General features: G+C 36.1%; 1 protein-coding gene across 5 annotated transcripts in view; it reads left to right on the forward strand.

The window, feature by feature from the left end:
• The window catches only part of LOC136043506 (sorting nexin-14-like), a 161,691-nt gene that overhangs the window by 90,568 nt on the left and 50,576 nt on the right, over positions 1-20,547 (forward strand). For all 5 annotated transcript variants that reach the window (XM_065728422.1, XM_065728424.1, XM_065728425.1 and 2 more), the window contains 2 exons: positions 1,964-2,111; positions 18,441-18,618. In XM_065728422.1, the coding sequence (XP_065584494.1) occupies positions 1,964-2,111; positions 18,441-18,618 (326 nt within the window). The remainder of the gene's footprint in view (positions 1-1,963; positions 2,112-18,440; positions 18,619-20,547) is intronic.

Raw genomic sequence — 20,547 nt, forward strand, 5'->3', positions numbered from 1 at the left:
AAATAACAAGACAAAAGGGGATGCATGACTGCTTCCCTTGCTCAATAGTGATTTTCCTTGTTCCTCAAGATGGAGGACTATAATTCTTCTATGTGGTTTTTGGCTATGGTGATTCCAATGGTGCAGTTTTCATTTCGATCTGATACCATTTTCTTGTGATTTCAGATTATTTTTCTAAATCCCCACAAATTTATTTTCGTAGTAAACTTTTTCCATTAATATTAAAGCAGTAATAGTTACCATCCCTGAATCATTTTCAAATTGTGATTCTTTTCTCACTTACAATTTTTTTCAACGCGCGTTTTTAATTTTTTGGGCCCTATGGACTAGAGTTGGTTTTTACTGGGCCCCATCTGATGCTACAACCATCTGATGCTACGTTTGTAAGTGTCGCATATATGGTTTTATGTCGATGGGTTCAGCTTAGGGCGAATTGCCTACCAATCTTTTTTTTTTATATAAATACATAGGCATTTATTCTTCGAAATACATTTTTAAACTTTAGGTTGCTATTGGTTGTTTTGAGTCCCTTTAAGGGCTCAAAATTGAATTTGCCCAGAAGCAATTATTGAATTTGGAAAAAGCATAAAAAGAAATCAAGTAATGTATTAACTTTCTTCGTAGCTAAATTATATGAATATTTATCAATTTACCATTCTGGATTATCATTATTGTTCAGCATTAACCATACTTGCTGAAACTGCATTAAATAGGTTAAACTTGAACCATACTTGCTGAAACTGCATTAAATAGGTTAAACTTGCAGTTTACAAACCAAAATTTAGCAACTATTCACCTAATGTAAATGAGAAGTAATCTTTTTAAGCTATGATTATATTCATTAGGCAGAAAGGTATACATACCCCTCAATATCCAGAGTAGGCAAAAGGTCTTCGACAAAAAGATAGTTGATTCTGAAGGGTAGTATGTGTGTTCCCTTTGTAAAGATGAGGATGGAGATTTGAACCATTTTCTCCGAAAGTGCCCGGTGCTCTTTGATTTAAGGGAAAAATATTTACAGGGGATTGATTTGCTGCTTCCTAGTATTTTACGAAGTAGTAACCCAACCACAGTATTTCATGTTGGTGTGTACATAGATAAATGCTTAGAAAGAAGGAAAAGTTTATACAATTAATTTATTTTGTCGCTAGATTTGGCGTTTTTTCGCTTTGTTTTCTGTTTCTGTGTGCTTTGTAATTTGTTCTGTTGATGATTTCCTTGTTTTTTTTTTATATTTTTTTTTGTGTACATGGCCCCTGGGCTTTTGGAATACGCTGATCTATCTATCTATCTATAGATATAATCAGGTCTACTTTGCTCTATATGTATTACCTAAAAATTTTCAAGTCTATCAGAAACGAAACCAAGTTAAGGCCCATTTTCGGGTATCAAGAGTGAATAAAAAATTACAGTCATATTTTGACTTTTTTGATTATATTTTTTTTAAGTTGAAAACCGATGAGGGACAGAGATTTTTTTTGTACATTTTTTTACCTTCAAGCCCCCTCCCCCCTAATAATATGATCTGAGACCCCTTGACTCAGGAAGCAGTCCCCTTGAAGCTGAATTTTAAAGACGGCAAAAACACTTTAACCTGAACACAAGCTTAGCATATAACAGATTTAAAACAGATAACATGTTGCATTAATACCTGCTGTAAGTGTTACAATGAGAGCAAGGCAGATGTAAAAGGAACTTTTAATAATAACTGACTCGAGTACATTCTAAGTCATTAATTGTCTTCAGTTGACAGACAAAGAACTATTATCTACACTGTAACCTGACCTTCTTTCTACGTATTTCATTCTCCGAAGTTTTTCGATGGGGCTGAGTTGAAATTGGGATGATTTGAGTGGTGGTTGAGGTTCATCAGGGTTGAGTTAAATCGAATGGAGTTGCAGTGGATCTATGAGAAAACACAAAAAAAAACATCCTTTATTTATAATGAAAAACATTTTCATAGTGTGAATCTGAAGGCAGAAGGTGTATCTATAAATCGAATAATCGGACAGAAAATAAAAGGAGTTTTGAGAGCATCCTCGCCAGTTGAAGGAGAACTTCTTGGTGATGAAGAAATAGTTGGACAAGAGCTGACAGAATCATCAGACTTCGTGAGTTTCCCGTCTATTTTTTTTTTTTTTTTTTCGAATGGATTTTTAAGGGATGAAGTTTTTTTTTTTAAATTTGCCTTTTCAGCTGCTCATTTGTTAATTATTTTATGTCCTTTTTTGTTGAGAAGAGGGGATTTTTCTTTTCAATATGGCTTGTAACCCGCTATTTTATTAAAACTTTTTTGTTCACCAATATTCATCCTTTTATTATTTCCTTTAAATATAAAATAATTTTCGTTCGTTAGTTATTCAAGTATTGTTTTAAAAACAACGCATGATTCAAGTGGCTCAATGAAATTGGGTAATATCCTATAAATAATTATGAATATATATCAGCTATGCAAGTATCGTTTACAAAAACAATTGATAATTCAACTTGCTTAGTAAAATTCAGAAAATATTTGAAAACGAAATAAAGTTCATCAAATAATGATGAACTGTGTTTGTTATTATTTATAAATATATATATATATATATATATATATATATATATATATATATATATATATATATATATATATATATATATATATATATATATACTGTTTTTAAGAGAATTTTTTATCAACGTTGGATTGAATGATTAAAATCTTCTCTAAACATTTTTTTATGTTATCCTGATGAAGCTGTCTTTTTTTTTCTCAAAGTTTCTTCTACGTTTACAGGGTAACGAAAACTATGGTTGTATTGACACTGTAAATAATTAAATATTGACACTGTGGAGATACCGAAGTGAAATTTATTGAGATAAACACTTTTAAAACAAGGAAGTTTTTAGGATAAAACATATTTTTTTTTATTAGCCTCAATTTAAAAAACCAAAAAAATGGTATATACCATTTTAAGAATTTACGAAAGAAAAAATGATAGCCAAAAATGTCTCCGACAGACGCTGAGATAGAAGGGAGAGGGGTTTCTGGATCAATTTATTTTTACCCGTTTTATCCCAGTATCAGGTTCGTATCCAGGATTTTTTTGGGGGGAAGGGGGTATAAAAGGATTTTTTCAGGGGGTGGTTTACAAAAAAACTTCAAAAACGCATCAAAAATTTGTTTATATTAATTTTTGTTACGTTTTTACGAGTCGAAAAAATATTTCGGGGGAGGGGGGATGGTCAAACCTCCTATCCCCCTGGATACGGCCTTGCCCAGCTCCCCAGCATGATATATTCGACAGGTACTTTTGCCTATTCTGTATTTAATGATTCATTATCTTATTAGCTGTAAACTTCTCTTCAAGGAGTAAGACGACACATTGAAATCGATTTGCCGGAATGTAATCAGAGAACTACGTTTTTTAGAACTATATTACAACGTTAAAGGCTAAATCAGGGGCGTAATTTGCTATGGGACAGGGTGCAACTGCCCCTTCTTGCTCTGGTTCCCCCCGACTCAGTTTTGCTCCCCCACCCAGCTGAAATTTAATTTCTGCAAAAATTCTAGTCAAAACTAAGATAAGCCTGCATAATTCAAGTATTCACAGAAACAGGTCAGTTTTCTTTAGTATATATTTGTCTTTATGGTACTATGTGGCTCATTTTTCATTTTCACTGTCATTTCCACTTGACTTGGAAAAATTTGCTCTAGCTTTGCTTCCCCCCCCCCTCAGGATTTTGATGAAATTACGCCACTGGGCTAAATCCTTGAAAAGGATAAAAAAGGTCTTTAATTGAGTAAAATCAACATAAACTCTCTAAACAAATAGTTTGACTTAAAAACATTTGCAACCTCGTATGAATTTTAATAAAGTTGTTAATCTAGTTTTCTTGAACGAAGCTAAGCGAATGAAACTTCCTGGGCATTATGAAGGCGATGTTCAACTGACAAAAAGGCAATATGCATATGCTACTACTGCTATTAATACTGCTGCTACTACTACTACTAATACAATACTGACACTGCAACTACTTTTACTACTACCGAAACTACTTCGATAATCGAACCGTTCGTGGTAACGAACTGTAGTAAGGAGCAACCCGGCTCAATAGTAAACGAAACTCTAAAAAAACGGAATTTTAATACTAATAGATACATCAAAAGAATTGGATTTTTATGTTTGTTTTTAACTATATACGTTTTATCAAATTAAATCGTACTTATAAAAAGTTATGAGCCTGAGAAAATTAGCCTTATTTTGGAAACCAGAAGACCGATCTCGGCTGCGTGTTTATTTTATTTTTTCAGGGGTGATCGTATCGACCCAGTGGTTCTAGAATGTCGCGAGAGGGCTCGTTCTAACGGGAATTAAAAGTTCTAGTGCCCTTTTTAATGAGCGAAAAAACTTGAGGGCACCTAGGCCCCCTTCCATGCTCATTTTTATTGCAATAACTACGAACTAATGGGATCTTAATGAAATTTGATGTTTGGAAGGATATCGTGTCTCATAGCTCTTATTTTAAATCCTGACCAGATCCGGTGACATTGGGGGGGGGATTGGAAAATCTTGGAAAACGCTTAGAGTGGAGGGATCAGGATGAAACATGGTGGTAAAAGTAATCATAAGTCCTAGATAAGTGATTGAAATAACCGGAACGGATCCGCTCTCTTCGGGGGACTTGGGGGAGGAGGGTTAATTCTGAAAAATTAGGAAACATGAGGTATTTTTAACTTAAAAAGCAGTAATCGGATCTTGATGAAATTTGATGTTTAGAAGGATATCGTATCTCAGAGGTCTTATTTTAAATCCCGACCGGATCCGGTGACATTGGGGGGAGTTGGGAGGGACCTAAAATCTTGGAAAACGCTTAGAGTGGAGGGACCGGGATGAAACTTGGTGGTAGAAATAATCATAATTCCTAGATATGTGATCGAAATAACCGGAACGGATCCGCTCTCTTTGGGGGAGATGGGGGAGGAGGGTTGATTCTGAAAAATTAAAAAAAGAGGTATTTTTAACTTGCGAAAGAGTGATCGGATCTTAATGAGATTTGATATTTAGAAGGATATCGTGTCTCAGAGCTCTTATTTTAAATCCCAACCGGATCTGGTGACATTGGGGTAAGTTGGGGGGGGGACCTAAAATCTTGGAAAACGCTTGATTGGAGGGATCGGGATGAAACTTGATGGGAAAAACAAGCACAAGTCCTAGATACGGCCGAAAGAGTGATTGTATATTAATGAAATTTCTTATTTAGAAGGACCTCGAAACTCAGATCTCTTATTTTAAATCCCGACCGGATCCAGTGTCATTAGGGGGGGGGCGGAAATCTTGGAAAACGCTTAATTGGAGAGATCAGGATGAAACTTGGTGGAAAGAATAATCAGAAGTCCAAGATATATGACTGACATAACCGGACCGGATCCGCTCTCTTTGGTGGAGTTGGGAGGGGGAGTAATTTGGAAAAATTAGAAAAATGAGGTATTTGTAACTTACGAACGGGTGATGAGATCTTAATGAAATTTGATATCCAGAAGGATATTGTGCTTTAGAACTCTCATTTTAAATCTCGACCAGATCCGGTGACATTGAAGGGAGTTGGAGGGGGAAGCCGGAATTCTTGGAAAACGTGAAAATCGAGGTATCCTACGAATGGGTGATCGGATCTTAATGAAACTTGATATATAGAAGAATTTTATGTCTCAGATGCTCCATTTTCAATTCGAATCGGATCCGGGGACATAGAGGGTTGGAGGGGGAAACAGAAATCTTAGAAACGGGAAATCTTGGAAAACCCTTAGAGTGGAGAGATCGGGATGAAACTTGATGGGAAGAATAAGCACAAGTTATAGATACGTGATTGACATAATTGGTACGGATCCGTTCTCTTTGAGGGAGCTGGGGGTTGTTAATTTGGAAAAATCTGAAAAATTGAGATATTTTTAACTTAAGAACGGGTGACCGGATCTTAATGAAATTTTATATTTAGAACGAATTCATGTCTCAGAGCTCTTATTTCAAATCCCGACCAGATCTTGTGACATTGGGGAGGGGAGTTGGAGGGGAAACCGGAAATCTTGGAAAACGCTTGTAAATGTCGTAGATAAGTGATTGACGTAACCGGACTGGATCCGCTCTCTTTAGTGGAGTTAACTGGTGGGGTTCAGTGCTTAGGCGAGTTTGGTGCTTCTGGACGTGCTAGGACGATGAAAATTGGTAGGTGTTTCAGGGAGCTGCACAAATTGACTTGATAAAGTCGTTTTCCCCGATTCGACCATCTGGGGGGCTGAAGGGAGAGGAAAAATTAGAAAAATTGAGGTATTTTGAACTTACAAGTGGGTGATTGGATCTTGATGAATTTTGATATTTAGAAGGACCTTGTGACTCAGAGCTCTTATTTTAAATCCCGACCGGCATTAAACCTCTGATTTTCCTTTTAAAGTAATCTATTGATTCTTAGAATTTTGCTAGAGCTCATACCATATGAGCTCTTGGCTCTTCCGACCTCGTCACAAGTGCCATATGAGCTTTTAGCTCTTGTTTCCCAAAGTCAAAGGATCAAAATTTTGAGATAGTCATATTGTTCAGGATAGTTGAAAAACCTAATCAGTGTGTCTTTGGGGACGACTTACTGCCTCATAGTTCCCGGGGGAGGGGCTGCGAGTTACAAACTTTGACTAATGTTAACATATAGTAATGGTTATTAGGAAGTGTACAGACATTTTCAGGGGAATTGTTTTGGTTGGGGGACGGCGAGATAAGGGGAGGAGGTTATGTGGGAGGACATTTCCATGGAGGAATTTGTCATGGGGGAAGAGAATTTCCATGAAGGGGGCGTAGGAGTCTCTAGCATTATTTAAAACAAAAAAATGAAAAAATAATTATGAAAAAGTTTTTCAACTGAAAGTAAGGAGCAGCATTAAAGCTTAAAACGAGCATAAATTACTACGCATATGAGGGGTTCATCTCCTAAATACCTTGCTCTTTACGCAAAAGTATATTTAGTAATTTCAACTATTTATTCTACGACCTTTGTGATTCAGGGGTCCTTCTTAAAGAATTAGGACAAAATTTAAGCTTTAGTGTAAAAAGCGAGGTATAAACGAGGGGGCAAACCCCTGCATATACAAAATAAAAAATATACGAATATATAAGTTCGTTACTCAAGTTAATTCGTTAGGTACGTATGTTTATTACTAACAAAAACGTTTGTAAAAAATTAGAAGTTCTAGTTGTGTTTTTAACTAACCAAAATATTGGAGGACAACTAGGCCTCCTCTCCCACCTTTTTTTATCAAAATTTTCTGATCAAAATTAAGAGAAAGCCATTTAGCCAAAAAAGTATTAATATGCAAATTTCATTTTATTTATTCATGTGCAGAGAGCCAAAATCAAAACATGCAATTAATTCAAGTATGTTCAGAGATTAAACAAAAAAACAGGTTTTTTTTAACTGAAAGTAGGGAGCGACATTGAAACTTAAGACGAACAGAAATTACTCCGAATATGAAAGGGGCTGTTCCCTCCTCGACGCCTGTCTCTTTACGCTAAAGTTTGACCCTTTCTCGCAACTCTACTTTTTAAAACAGCAAAAAACTTTAGCGTAAAGAGCGAGGCGTTGAGGAGGGAACAGCCCCTATCATATACGGATCAATTTCTGTTTGTTTTGAGTTTTAATGTCGCTCCTTACTTTCAGTTTAAAAAAACTTGTCTTTTTATTTAATTTTAGTACTATTAAGGCTCTCCGTGAAGGAAAATCTAGGGAGAATATTGATGGCAAATTCGCAACTCTCGGAGAATACTTAAAGGCAAAGATCAATTGACCAAAAGGCAATATGTGCACGCTACTTCTAATACTACTGCTACTGCAACATTTTCTAGTTCTGCCATTACTATTGCTCCAACTACTATAGTCGACTCTCGATTATCTGCGGAATTTGGTGACGTGAGTGCCACGTATAATCGAATTTTGTGAACAATCCATATATTAGAAAAATAAGGTTGCAGGGACATAAAAAAAATAAAATTGCGCTTGTTAAAACATGTATTTTAAAACAAAACATAGAGAACAAGGAATAAATGGAATGATAATATAGTAGTCAATCGAATATTCCTGAAAACTTCTATTTTACGAATGGCAACCTGCTATCTGTATGTAGGTTGTAAAAAGGGCATATCAGTAATATCTTAGGAACAGTTTCGTATGTGAAATTATAACTTGCAATGTTTGTTGTGGCGGATGTTAAACTAACCAAAAGACAATATTTACATTATAATACTACTGCCTCTACTCCTACAACTACTACTACTGCTACTATTATCATTACTGCTACTACTAGTACTGCTAGTAAAGATAAGACTACTACTATTAATTCTACTCCTATTGCTACTACTATAACTAGTGGTACTACTACTACTACTAATCAGCCTAAGGGTATTAAGGCGAAAATTTTGGGCGACATTGTAACTGTATTGAAATAAATCAAAACACACTATGCCCACACAGGTTTTCAAGAGGATGCATCAACAATGCTTCAGGACCGGTTGATGGTATTAAGTTGAAAATTTCGTCGTGTGTTGGAGGGGATGTTGAAAAAAAGGTGCTATGTGCAAACTACTACTGATGCTACTACACATGTTAAGGGTATTAAAGTGAAGCTTTCAAGGAATATTTAGGCGGAGGCAGAACCAAAACGAACTATGGTAACATAGATTATCAATAGGGTGACAAAGCAATATCATAATAACGGCTTACATTATTAAGATAGACTTTTCAGGACAAGCTGTGACATATTTTGAACAAGCCAGATGGCACTATGTGTATACTTTTGATACTACTTCTACGGTTACTGTAACTAATGAAACTAAGGGCAATAAGTTGAAACGTTTAGGGGGAGTTTCAATTAAACAGAGCTGCTCTATCATAACCAGTAATATCATTGATATGTTAAAGGATCTAATTTGATTAGAAACTCAAAGTTTTAAGAGTAGAAAGTGATTGGAGGGCAATCAGCCCTCTTCTTTAGCTCATAATTTACCAAAAACTTCCAATCAAAATTTAAGATGGCCATTTTATTCAGTATAGCTGGATGGTCTTGTAACGACATCTCTAGGGCTATTGCGTTTTTAGAAATCTAAGGCTATTAGAGCTAGGGCTATTGCCTTTTTAAGAGTAGAAAGTCATTGGAGGGCAATCAGCCCTCTTCTTTAGCTCATAATTTACCAAAAACTTCCAATCAAAATTTAAGATGGCCATTTTATTCAGTATAGCTGGATGGTCTTGTAACGACATCTCTAGGGCTATTGCGTTTTTAGAAATCTAAGGCTATTAGAGCTAGGGCTATTGCCTTTTTAAGAGTAGAAAGTCATTGGAGGGCAATCAGCCCTCTTCTTCAAACACTTTCAATCAAAATTTAATATAGCCATTTTATTCAGTATAGCTGAACGGTCTTGTAACGACATCTCTAGGGCTATTGCGTAAGTCAACCCCCCACAGTTATGCAATTTGCCCATTATTTTGAAAAATTAAATGTTGCCATAAGATTAAATAAAATAGCACTGTGTATAAGCTGATTGCCAGTAAGACATCTCAGCAATATCCCAAGAACCAAGGAGGGTATTATGTTTAAACTTTCGGGGCTACTTGTGTTACTATTTCTGCTCTTGAAATTTAACTAAATCCAAATAGTGTAAGTGTATCCAAGCTGTCAAAGAGCATAGATAGATTTTTTTTCGAATGGTATCAACTTTTGTTTTTCAAATCGACTAGTGGAATATAACTTATTTAAACACTATTATTTGTGTACAGATTTTTATAAGGGTTTATATAGTTAAAAGTTGTTGAAAAATTTTCTCCAGCGTATAAATAGCAGGTAAAGCTATAAATTCTTAAAGAAAAACTGAAAAGATTTAAACTGTTATTTTCTTTTTCCCTGAAAAGACTGCTTCAATATAACACGAATAGAAATTAATTAAAAAGACTTTTTCCATAAAATAAGTTTTTTCAAAGAAAAGCAAAGAACTCCATTAAACCAAAATGAGCAAAGATAAAATCGTCTACCAAGATTAATACTACCACATATCAGCATCGATAAGTAAATGAAACCCAAAACGAGCAGAAATTACGATAAATAACTGAGTCAAACTCAAAACCTATGCCCCCCTAAGACCAGAACATGATTTGCACTTTACTGTAAAAAATTAGATGTTTTCATTTTTACAATTTTAATAATCAATATTATTAACATTTTAAGTAATAAACATTAGCAAAAGTATATTAAACTGACAATGCACATTCATTTGTATTTTTCAGTAAAGTGCAAATTTATGTCTTGGCCATGGGAAAACATAGGGATTTTGAGCCCTATTCATGTTGAATTTCGGCTCGTTTCGAGTTTGACTCCGTTATTTATTGTAGTCTCTGTTCGTTTTGGGTTTCATTTATTTATCGACGCTGATTTCTGGTAGTTTTACGCTTGATAGACTATTTGGTTTTATTTTTGGTAATTTTTGTTTCAATGAAGTTCTGTACTTTTATTTGAAAAAACATATTTTGCGGAAAAGGTTTTTTTTTATTAATTTAAAAAAAAAGACAATGAGCCCCAAAAACAAAATGCCTAAGAAAGATGGAACTAAATTAATACTGAGTCTAGCATCCATCCAACAAAATTTAGTTTTAGTAAATCAACAATCGAATCTGGATCCGAAGAGAATCTTTTGAAATTTTCTTTGAAATGTATTGAAAAAAAAGGTTAATACTCCATGAATTCCGTCACAAATTAGCTACAAAATTATTTTGTAACCTTCTAACGGTAAATACAAATTGCAAGACTTATTCATAGATTTTTGTGTAATTTAAACTTCAATTAAATAGTACCAAATAGTGTAAGATGATGTTCGACAAAGTTCAGGGCTGAATTATGCTCATGTTTCATTTTCAAATGTGAATCTTGCAGTAAGGAGGTTATTTTACACACTGAAATAACATCAGCACCGAAAAAGACATCGAAAACATCTCGCCAACCGCATGGTAGATTTACAACCAGAAGAAAAACAGACTGAAAAAAAACAAACAAAAACGAACCAATTTTACTAAAGAAAGAATAGCCACAAGACGAAAGGTCAGAACAGGGACAATAAACGTTAACAAAGAAGTAGTAGTTGGTGCAATAAACGGTGGTATGACTCAGGCCCAAATTCAGGAGCTTTTTTCTACAGTTGGTTTGAACTGTATCAATATGTAACACTTCATCAATATTTACTGAGCAATAGCAAGATTTAGCAGAGAATGGCTATTAAAGCGAGCGAAAAAATTGACATGTATGGCTCAGTGGAGACTGTATTATAGTTAACGGTGGCTGGTGCATTAGAAGCTATGGCAATAGGTGTTCTGCCTTGTCTGGTTGCGGAGGGGTCGTTGGTTTTTGTTCAAATTAAAAAAAAACAAGTTTTTTGAAATGAAAGTAAGGAGCCACATTAAAACTTAAAACGAACAGAAATTACTCCGTATATGAAAGGGGCTTTTCCTCCTCGATACCTCGCTCTTTACGCTAAAGTTTTTTATTGTTTTAAAAAGTAGAGTTGCGAGAAAGAATCAAACTTTAGCGCAAGGAGCGGGGTGTCGAGGAGGAAAAGCCCCTTTCATATACGGAGTAATTTCAGTTCGTTTTAAGTTTTAATGTAGCTCCTTACTTTCATTTCAAAAAACTTGTTTTTTATTTAATTTCTGAAAGTTTTTGAATTAATGCATGTCTGATTTTGGCTCTCCGTACATAAATTATTAAAATGAAAATTTGCATATTAATTCTTTTTTTGGATAAATGGCTTTCTCTTAGTTTTGATCAGACGATTTTGGGAAATAAGGGGTGGGGAAGGAGGCCTAGTTGCACTCCAATTCTTCGGTTACTTAAAAAGGCAACTAGAACTTTAAATTTTTAGCGAACGTTTTTATTAGTAAAAAATATACGTAACTTAAGAATTAACTTACGTAACAAACTTTTATATTCTCATATTTTTGACTATATATATATGAGGGGGTTTGTCCCCTCGTTAATACCTCGCTCTTCACACTAAATCATAAGTTTTGTCCCAATTCTTTAAGAATGACCCCTGAATCAGAAAGGCTGTAGAATAAATTAGTTGAAATTGCTAAAAATAATTTAGCATAAAGAGCGAAGTAATTATCTCTTCCTAAATACCCCGCTCTTTATGCTAAAGTATTTTTAGAACCCCTCATATGCGTAATAATCTCTGTTCGTTTTAAGTTTTAATGCTTCTCTTTACTTTCAATTGAAAAAACTTTTTCATGTTTATATTTTCATTGTTTTTTTTTTGTTTTTTTTTTAAATGTAATGCTAGAAAATTCTGCGCCCTTTTCATTGAATTTCTTTTCCCCCATGAAATATTCCTCCAAGGAAAGATCTTCCCATATAGCCCCCTCCCCTGAACCCAACACCCAAACCAAGAAAATCCCCCTGAAAACGTCGGTACACTTCCCAATAACCATTACTGTATGTAAACATTGGTCAAAGTTTGTAACTTGCAGCCCCTCCCCCAGGGACTGTGGGGGGGAGGGCTAAGTCATTCCCAAAGACATAGTTATTATAGTTTTCGACTATGCGGAACAAAATGACTATCTCAAAATTTTGATCCGTTGACTTTGGGAAAAAAATGAGCGTGGGAGGGGGCCTAGGTGCCTCCAATTTTTTGGTCACTTAAATAGGGCACTAGAACTTTTCATTTCCGTTAGAATGAGCCCTCTTGCAACACTCTTGGACCACTTGGTGGATACGATGACCCCTGGAAAAAAAAAAACAACAAACAAATAAACACGCACCCGTGATTTGTCTTCTGGCAAAAAATACAAAAAACCACATTTTTGTAGATTGGACCTTGTTTTCTATGGGGTTCTCTGATACGTTGAATGCGATGGTGTGATTTTCGTTAAGATCCTATGACTTTTAAGGGGTGTTTCCCCCTATTTTCCAAAATAAGGCAAATTTTCTCAGGCTCGTAACTTTTGATGACAAAGACTAAATTTGATGAAACTTACATATTTAAAATCAGCATAAAAATGCGATTCTTTTGATATATCTTTTAGCATCGAAATTCTGTTTTTTAGAGTTTCGTTTACTATTGAGCCGGGTCGCTCCTTACTACATTTCGTTACCACGAACTGTTTGAAAAGCTTCTACATTTTGGGATTATAAATAAATACTGTTACATTTGTATGAAGCATCGTAGGAATGAAAACACTTTGTTTCCCGACCATACGTGTTTTATGAACTGGCAGGGACCAAGCATAGGCATGGAATCTGATATTTCAGTAGAGGCATTTCGAATCACTCCTTTAAAATATATTACACTCTCTAAAATATATTAGATTTAACGCTGATGGTGACTCTAGCACCCTTGCAGAGCTTACAGCCAAAGTACCGTACGGTAGATACATAAAAAAATTGAGTGTGCCAACCACACAAGTAATTGCTTAAAAAGGAGGCTTTACATGGCGTAAAAAGAAAACTCCAAATGCAGGAGGCTTCTTACTGGTTTAAAAACAAAGAAAATGTGCGACTTTGCAAGAACCGCAATTGTACCCAAAGAAGAGAAAGGGAAAGAAGAGAAGACCTTGTAAATGAGCTGAAAGCAAAACCATTGCATTTCTTTCGCGGTGATAATACACAATACCCAGAATGCTGCAAAATGGCAGGGAACATTGTTAAATTAATTGAAGAAGATGCCCCAAGCAATATTTCCTTTGTCATGTGTATTCAGCCTTTGACACTTTAACTAGAAGAGCTCGATTTTTTTCTTCGGAAACAGTTCTAGCAACCTTGCAGTGTATTTTGTGAGCATAGTTACGAAGTTTATTGGGGGAAAAACATAATGGTGACAAAAACAGCTCAATACACAACGTGTGTTATTGCTGCGTTCATAAAATATTCTAAGGGACATTCTGCCCATTTGCATACATTTCGCAGAAGTTTAGGATTTACGCTTGGCCATTTTTTGAAGAAACATGCTGAGCAGCGGGCTAGAAGTGTCATAAACAAGCAGATGTGAAAAGCTAAATGACGTCTGTTTGCAAAACAATCTACGAAGCAAGTTTCGAAAACGCACGTGTTTCAGATTTAGATCCGGATTTTTTTGAAGACACAAAATTGATTTTATGAACCGTGTACATTGTACTGACTTTGAGACTACTACTACTTTATCCCAAAACCCGCCAGACTAAAGCAATGGAACATGGGCAAATGTACGAGCAATATATCGATATATCGGATTTTGTGAAAAAGATGGAATGCAAAGTGCTTTAGGACTTGTGGTTTATATTAAATAAGAATATTTTGCAGCCAGTCCTGACAGAATAGCCACTTTTTTGTCTGGTGATATGGCGATTTTAGAGGTAAAATTCGCTTTCATACAGAAGAATGGAGGCTGTGTTGTAACATAGATTCTGACTTCTTTTTTTTTGAAAAGGCGATCCATTTACTGAGAAAATCAATCGTGACAAAGATTTCTGCTAGAATAGAATGATACCACAATTACAAAATTTTTATCTTGAAGCAATATTGCCAGACATAGTGAACGCAAGATCACCGAGAATTATGAAAATACGAGAACCATTTTTATGGCACTTGGTATTTTGCGATCGCAAATTCTGTCGGTCGGTCTGTCGGTCTATCGGTCTGTCCGTCCCGGTTTTGCTACTTTAGGCACTTCCAGCTAAGCTAGGACGATGGAATTTGGCAACCGTATCAGGGACCGGACCAGACTAGATTAATTGGCACTTGGTGCCAAGTGCCATTTTATGGCACTTGGCACTTTGCGATCGCAAATTCTGTCGGTCGGTCTGTCCGTCCCGGTTTTGCTACTTTAGACACTTCCAGCTAAGCTAGGACGATGGAATTTGGCAACCGTATCAGGGACCGGACCAGACCAGATTAAATTAGAAATAGTCGTTTTACCAATTTGACCATCTAGGGGGAGGGGGGCGGTTAATTCGGAAAAAAATGAAGTATTTTTAACTTAGGAACGGGTGATGGAATCTTAATGAAATTTGATGTTTGGAAGGATATCTTGTCTCAGTGCCCTAGTTTTAAATCCCGACCAGACTTGGTGACATTGGGGGGAGTTGGAGGGGGGAACCTAAAATCTTGGAAAACGCTTAGAGTGGAGGGATCGGGATAAAACTTGATGGGAAAAATAAGCAGATGTCTTAGATACGTGATTGACATTACCGGAACGGATCCTCTCTCTTCGGGGGAGTTGGGGGAGGGGTTAATTCTGAACAAATTAGAAAAATGAGGTGTTTTTAACTTACAAAGGAGTGATTGGATCTTAATGAAATTTGCAGTTTGGAAGGATATCGTGTCTCACAGCTCTTATTTTAAATTCCGACTGGGTCTGGTGACACTGGGGGGAATTGAGGGGGGAACAAAATCTTGGAAAACGCTTAGACTGGAGGGATCGGGATAAAACTTGATGGGAAAAATAAGCACAAGTCCTAGATACGTGATTGAAATAACCGGGACGGATCCGCTCTCTTTGGGGGAGTGGGGGGGGGGTTAATTCTGAAAAATTAGAAAAATGAGGTATTTTTGACTTACGAAGGAGTGATCGGATCTTAATGAAATTTGATGTTTGGAAGGATATGATGTCTCATAGCTCTTATATTAAATTTCAACCTTATCCGGTGAAGGGGATGTTGGGGGGGGGAACCTAAATTCTTGGAAAACGCTTGAAGCAGAGAGATCAGGATGAAACTTGGTGGAAAGAATAAGCACAAGTCCAAGATAGGTGACTGACATAACCGGACAGGATCCGCTCTCTTTGGTAGAGTTGGGAGGGGGGAGTAATTCGGAAAAATTAGAAAAAATGAGGTATTTGTAACTTACAAACGGATGATCAGATCTTAATGAAATTTGATATCTAGATGGATCTTGTGCTTTAAAACTCTCATCTTAAATCTCGACCAGATCTGGTGACATTGAAGGGAGTTGGAGGGGGAAGCCGGAATTCTTGGAAAACGTGAAATTGAGGTATCTTGCGAATGGGTCATCAGATCTCAATGAAACTTGATATATAGAAGAATCTTATGTCTCAGATGCTCCATTTTCAATTCGAATCGGATCTGGGGACATAGAGCGTTGGAGGGGGGAAACAGAAATCTTGGAAAACGCTTAGAGTGAAGATATCGGGATGAAACTTGATGGGAAGAATAAGCACAAGTTATAGATACGAGATTGACATAATTGGTACGGTTCCGTTCTCTTTGAAGGAGCTGGGGGTTGTTAATTTGGAAAAGTTAGAAAAATTGAGATATTTTAAACTTAAGAATGGGTGACCGATTCTTAATGAAATTTGATATTTAGAAGGAACCCATGTCTTAGATCTTTTATTTCAAATCCCGACCAGATCTGTTGACATTGGGGGGAGCTAGAGGGGGAAACCAGAAATCTCGGAAAATGCTTATAAATGTTGTCGATACGTGACTGATGTAACCGGACTAGATCCGCTCTCTTTGGGGGAGTTAGATGGTGATGTTCAGTGCTTTGGCGAGTTTGGTGCTTCTGGGCGCGCTAGCACAATGAAAATTGGTAGGCGTGTCAGGGAGCTGTACGAATTGACTTGATAAAGTTGTTTTCCCCGATTCGAACATCTGGGGGGCTGAAGGAAGAGGAAAAATTAGAAAAATCGAGGTATTTTTTACTTGCGAGTGGGTGATCGGATCTTAATGAATTTTGATATTTAGAAGGACCTCGTGACTCAGAGCTCTTATTTTAAATCCCGACCGGCATTAAGCCTCTGATTTTCCTTTTAAAGCAATCTATTGATTCTTAGAATTTTGCTAGAGCTCATACCATATGAGCTCTTGGCTCTTTAGACCTCGTCACAAGTGCCATATGAGCTCTTAGCTCTTGTTATAAAAGAACTTTAACAGTTGTAACACTCACGACAGAAATAATTGCTACTGCACTAATTAAATAATAAAAAACAAAAAAAACAAGTAGATAATTTTTAAGACCATACTGCCTTTCTATGACGACAAATGAAAGTTTAAAATGGGATAAATCCTTTTAATAGACAAAGATAATTCACAAAACATAATGGATTACAGTGACCGTTATCAGCAGAAACACTCACATATATTAAAAATCTATTAAAATTTTTTATCCCTATTTGAACTTTTATTTATAGAACAAAAGTTTTTCAACTGAAACTAAGGACCAACATTAAAATTTACAACGAATAGAATTTGTGATTGTGGCTAAACTTACAGAATCATGTCAATGATCCTGCCTCAGACCAAATAACTGGCCACGCCGGGGACTGAACCCTTGCTCCTTGGACAAAGGACTCCCGACTCGGCGCTAATCCTAAAGGCCCACAACCGGTAATCCTAAGGCCCACAACCAGGACCTTGGCTTTTTTTTTGGGGGGGGGGGGGTTACAAAAAATTAAATTTCCTTTAAACTTTAAAAATTTAGAAGGGGTGCATTAAAATACACCTTTTAAGGCATCTCCCTCTCTACCCAACTACAAAACAATCAGAAACCCCCATTGTAGAGATTTAAAGCCGTTGTATGCAAATGTTTGGAATTGCAAAACAGCAAGAATAAAAAACAAAACAAAAAACAAGTAGTGAATTTTTAAGACCATACTGCCTTTCTATGACGATAAATGAAAGTTTAAAATGGGATAAATCCTTTTAATTGACAAAGATAATTCACAAAACATAATGGATATTTCGGTCATATGTACAGTGACCGTTATCAGCAGAAACACTCACATCTATTAAAAATCTAATAAAATTGTTTATCCCTATTTGAACTTTTATTTATAGAAAAAAAGTTTTTCAACTGAAATTTGGGACCAACATTAAAATTTATAACGAACAGAAATTGTGATTCTGGCTAAACTTACAGAATCATGTCAATGATCCTGCCTCAGACCAAATAACTGGCCACGCCATGGGCTGAACCCTTGCTCCTTTGACAAAGGACTCCCGACTCAGCGCGCCAGCCACTTAGCCACAACGGCTTTAGATAAATATAGAATTAGTTCCAAGGAAGAGACGAGAGGGTAGAAATTGATACGTAATCCTAAGGCCCACAACCAGGACCTTGGCTTTTCTTTTGGGGGGGGGGGGGTCCAAAAAATTAAAAGTTTTTCGGCTAGCAAGCGACGGAGGGAGAGAGATGCAAAATTAATATTTTATCCTTCCTGATTTCTGCGAATATTTCTGCTCTAAACTGTTTTCGAGACTTTCTGTTTTCAAGATTTTATGAGAGAAATAAATAAAAAGTTTTTTCTTTAACTGAAAGTAAGGAGCGACATTAAAACTTAAAACTAGAATCTTTGAACGAACTTCGGGGATGGAGGCGGGTGGAATCTAGGCTATTAAAACATATAATGATTTTAGTGTTTTTTTATCCTCAGACATATTTTTAGGGAGAAGATATAAACACCTTCAGCGATAATGGATTTTCCCCTTTGAATGTTCAGCCGAATAGAGATCTCAGTTCCTGGAGAGTCAGTATACCTCGAATCATTCGTCGCAGTTCTGAAAGCCGTAGGAATTATTTCGTTTATGTTATTGATGTTCAGCGAGTTGATCTAAAGTATGAAGGTAAAAATAGCATCTCTTTTTTTCGAATGCTTTTATATTTTGTTTTCGTTTTTTACTTTACTTAAGGTATATGTTCCCTATAAAACAAGCAAGTTAGCGACCCAAGGACAATATAATTATATAATTGAATTCATTTTTTTTTTAAATTGACAAATGGGTTGCAACAAAACGCAACATTTAAATTCCCCTATAATCCAAACAAAACAAAAATAAACATTGGCGCATTACACTCACACTAATTAAGGGACATTTAGTATATATCTCTATTTTTGTGTTTTTAGAAAATGTACGCACTCTTTCAGTTAACGTTTTGCAAAGATGGTACTTTTTCCGTAACAAAGATGGTACAAGTCCCGACGTAAATTGGCGTGTTTGGGACAACCCAAAGAACACGAAACAACTATTCAAACACTTTCTCAGAAAAAGAACATTTTACTCCTTCCCCTGCCTCATCCCCTACTAAACTATTAATATACAATTCTAAAATTAATATGTTTACAGAGAACTCGAATGAATCCCGCACTCATAATCTACAACTCGTTGGAATTCCTGGCACAAACCGACATAACCAATTTTAACAACACACAAGAGTAAACTCAACTCGAAACCAATCAATCAATCCGTCTCTAGAATATTGGAAAAAACAGATATATTAAGCAGTTCGTGGTAACAAACTGTAAGTAAGGAGCGAACCGGCTCAATAGCAATTGAACTCTAAAAAATGAGTTTTGATACTAATAGATATATAAAAGAATCAGATTTTTATGTTGATTTCAAATATATAAGTTTCAATAGGTTTAGTGTTACCCATCAAAGGCTACAAGCCTGAGAAATTCTGCCTTATTTTCGAAAAAAGGGGAAACACCCCCTAAAAGTCATAGAATCTTAATGAAAATCGTACCATCATATTCAGCGTATCAGAGAACCTTGCAATAAAGGTTTCAAGCTCCTAGCTATCAGGAGAGAGATCACGAATGTGTTTTTTTTGTGTTCATTTTTTTATTCCATGGGTGATCGTATCGACCCAGTGGTCCTAGAATATCAGAAGAGGGCTCATTCGAACGGAAATTTAAAGTCCTAGTGCTGCTTTTAAGTAACCAAAAATATTGGAGTGCTATTGGGCCCCCTCCCACGCCCATTTTCCCCAAAATTATTTAATCAAAATTATGAGATATTTATTTTGTTCAGCATAGTTGAAAAATCAAATAAATACCTCTTTAGGTCTAAATGACCCCTTACAGTCCGTTGTGAGAAGCCTGTAAGTTATGAAATTTGCCCATTGTTTATGTATAATATTTGGTATTGGGAAGTTTACAGACATTTTTTTTGGGGGTGGGGGGTTTCTTGGGGTGGATTTCTATAGGGAGAATCTTCCTTGGGGAGGAAAATTTTTGGGGAGGGGCGATTATTCCAGGGGTTTTGTTACACTGGAGGATTTGACATAATTACTATACGAAGTTCGTTTTAATTGTCTTACTTTCTCCTTGCCAAATTTTTCATATGGAGATGTTCCGGGGAATTGTCCAGGGGCGTTTTTCTACGAGTTTTGTTTTCTTGGAAACAATATTCACGGAAGAGGGCATTTCTGAGTGATCGAGAAAGAGATTAGAGATTAAAATCGTATTCAAACGAAAGAATGCTAAGGAGAATTTTTCAGGCTGAATCTTCCGCAAGCAATTTGACAGGGAGGGGGGTTCTCAGCGATGGTGAAACTGTCTGGTAGGAATATAACCCAGGGGGTGCACTTTATGTTGAATGAAATTTCTACGGAAGAATTTTCTTGAATTCCTCAAGGGTCTTCTTACCTAAGTCTATTCCAGACTTCAGGGCCCATGTACCTGGCGGAAAACTTAGATCTCATTGTAATAGGAACAGAAATTCCAACCATGTCAACGTTTCTGGTTTCATAACTATGTTCCCTTTTCTTAT

The sequence above is a fragment of the Artemia franciscana genome, unplaced genomic scaffold (assembly GCF_032884065.1).
Source record: "Artemia franciscana unplaced genomic scaffold, ASM3288406v1 Scaffold_692, whole genome shotgun sequence".
Lineage (NCBI taxonomy): Eukaryota > Metazoa > Arthropoda > Branchiopoda > Anostraca > Artemiidae > Artemia > Artemia franciscana.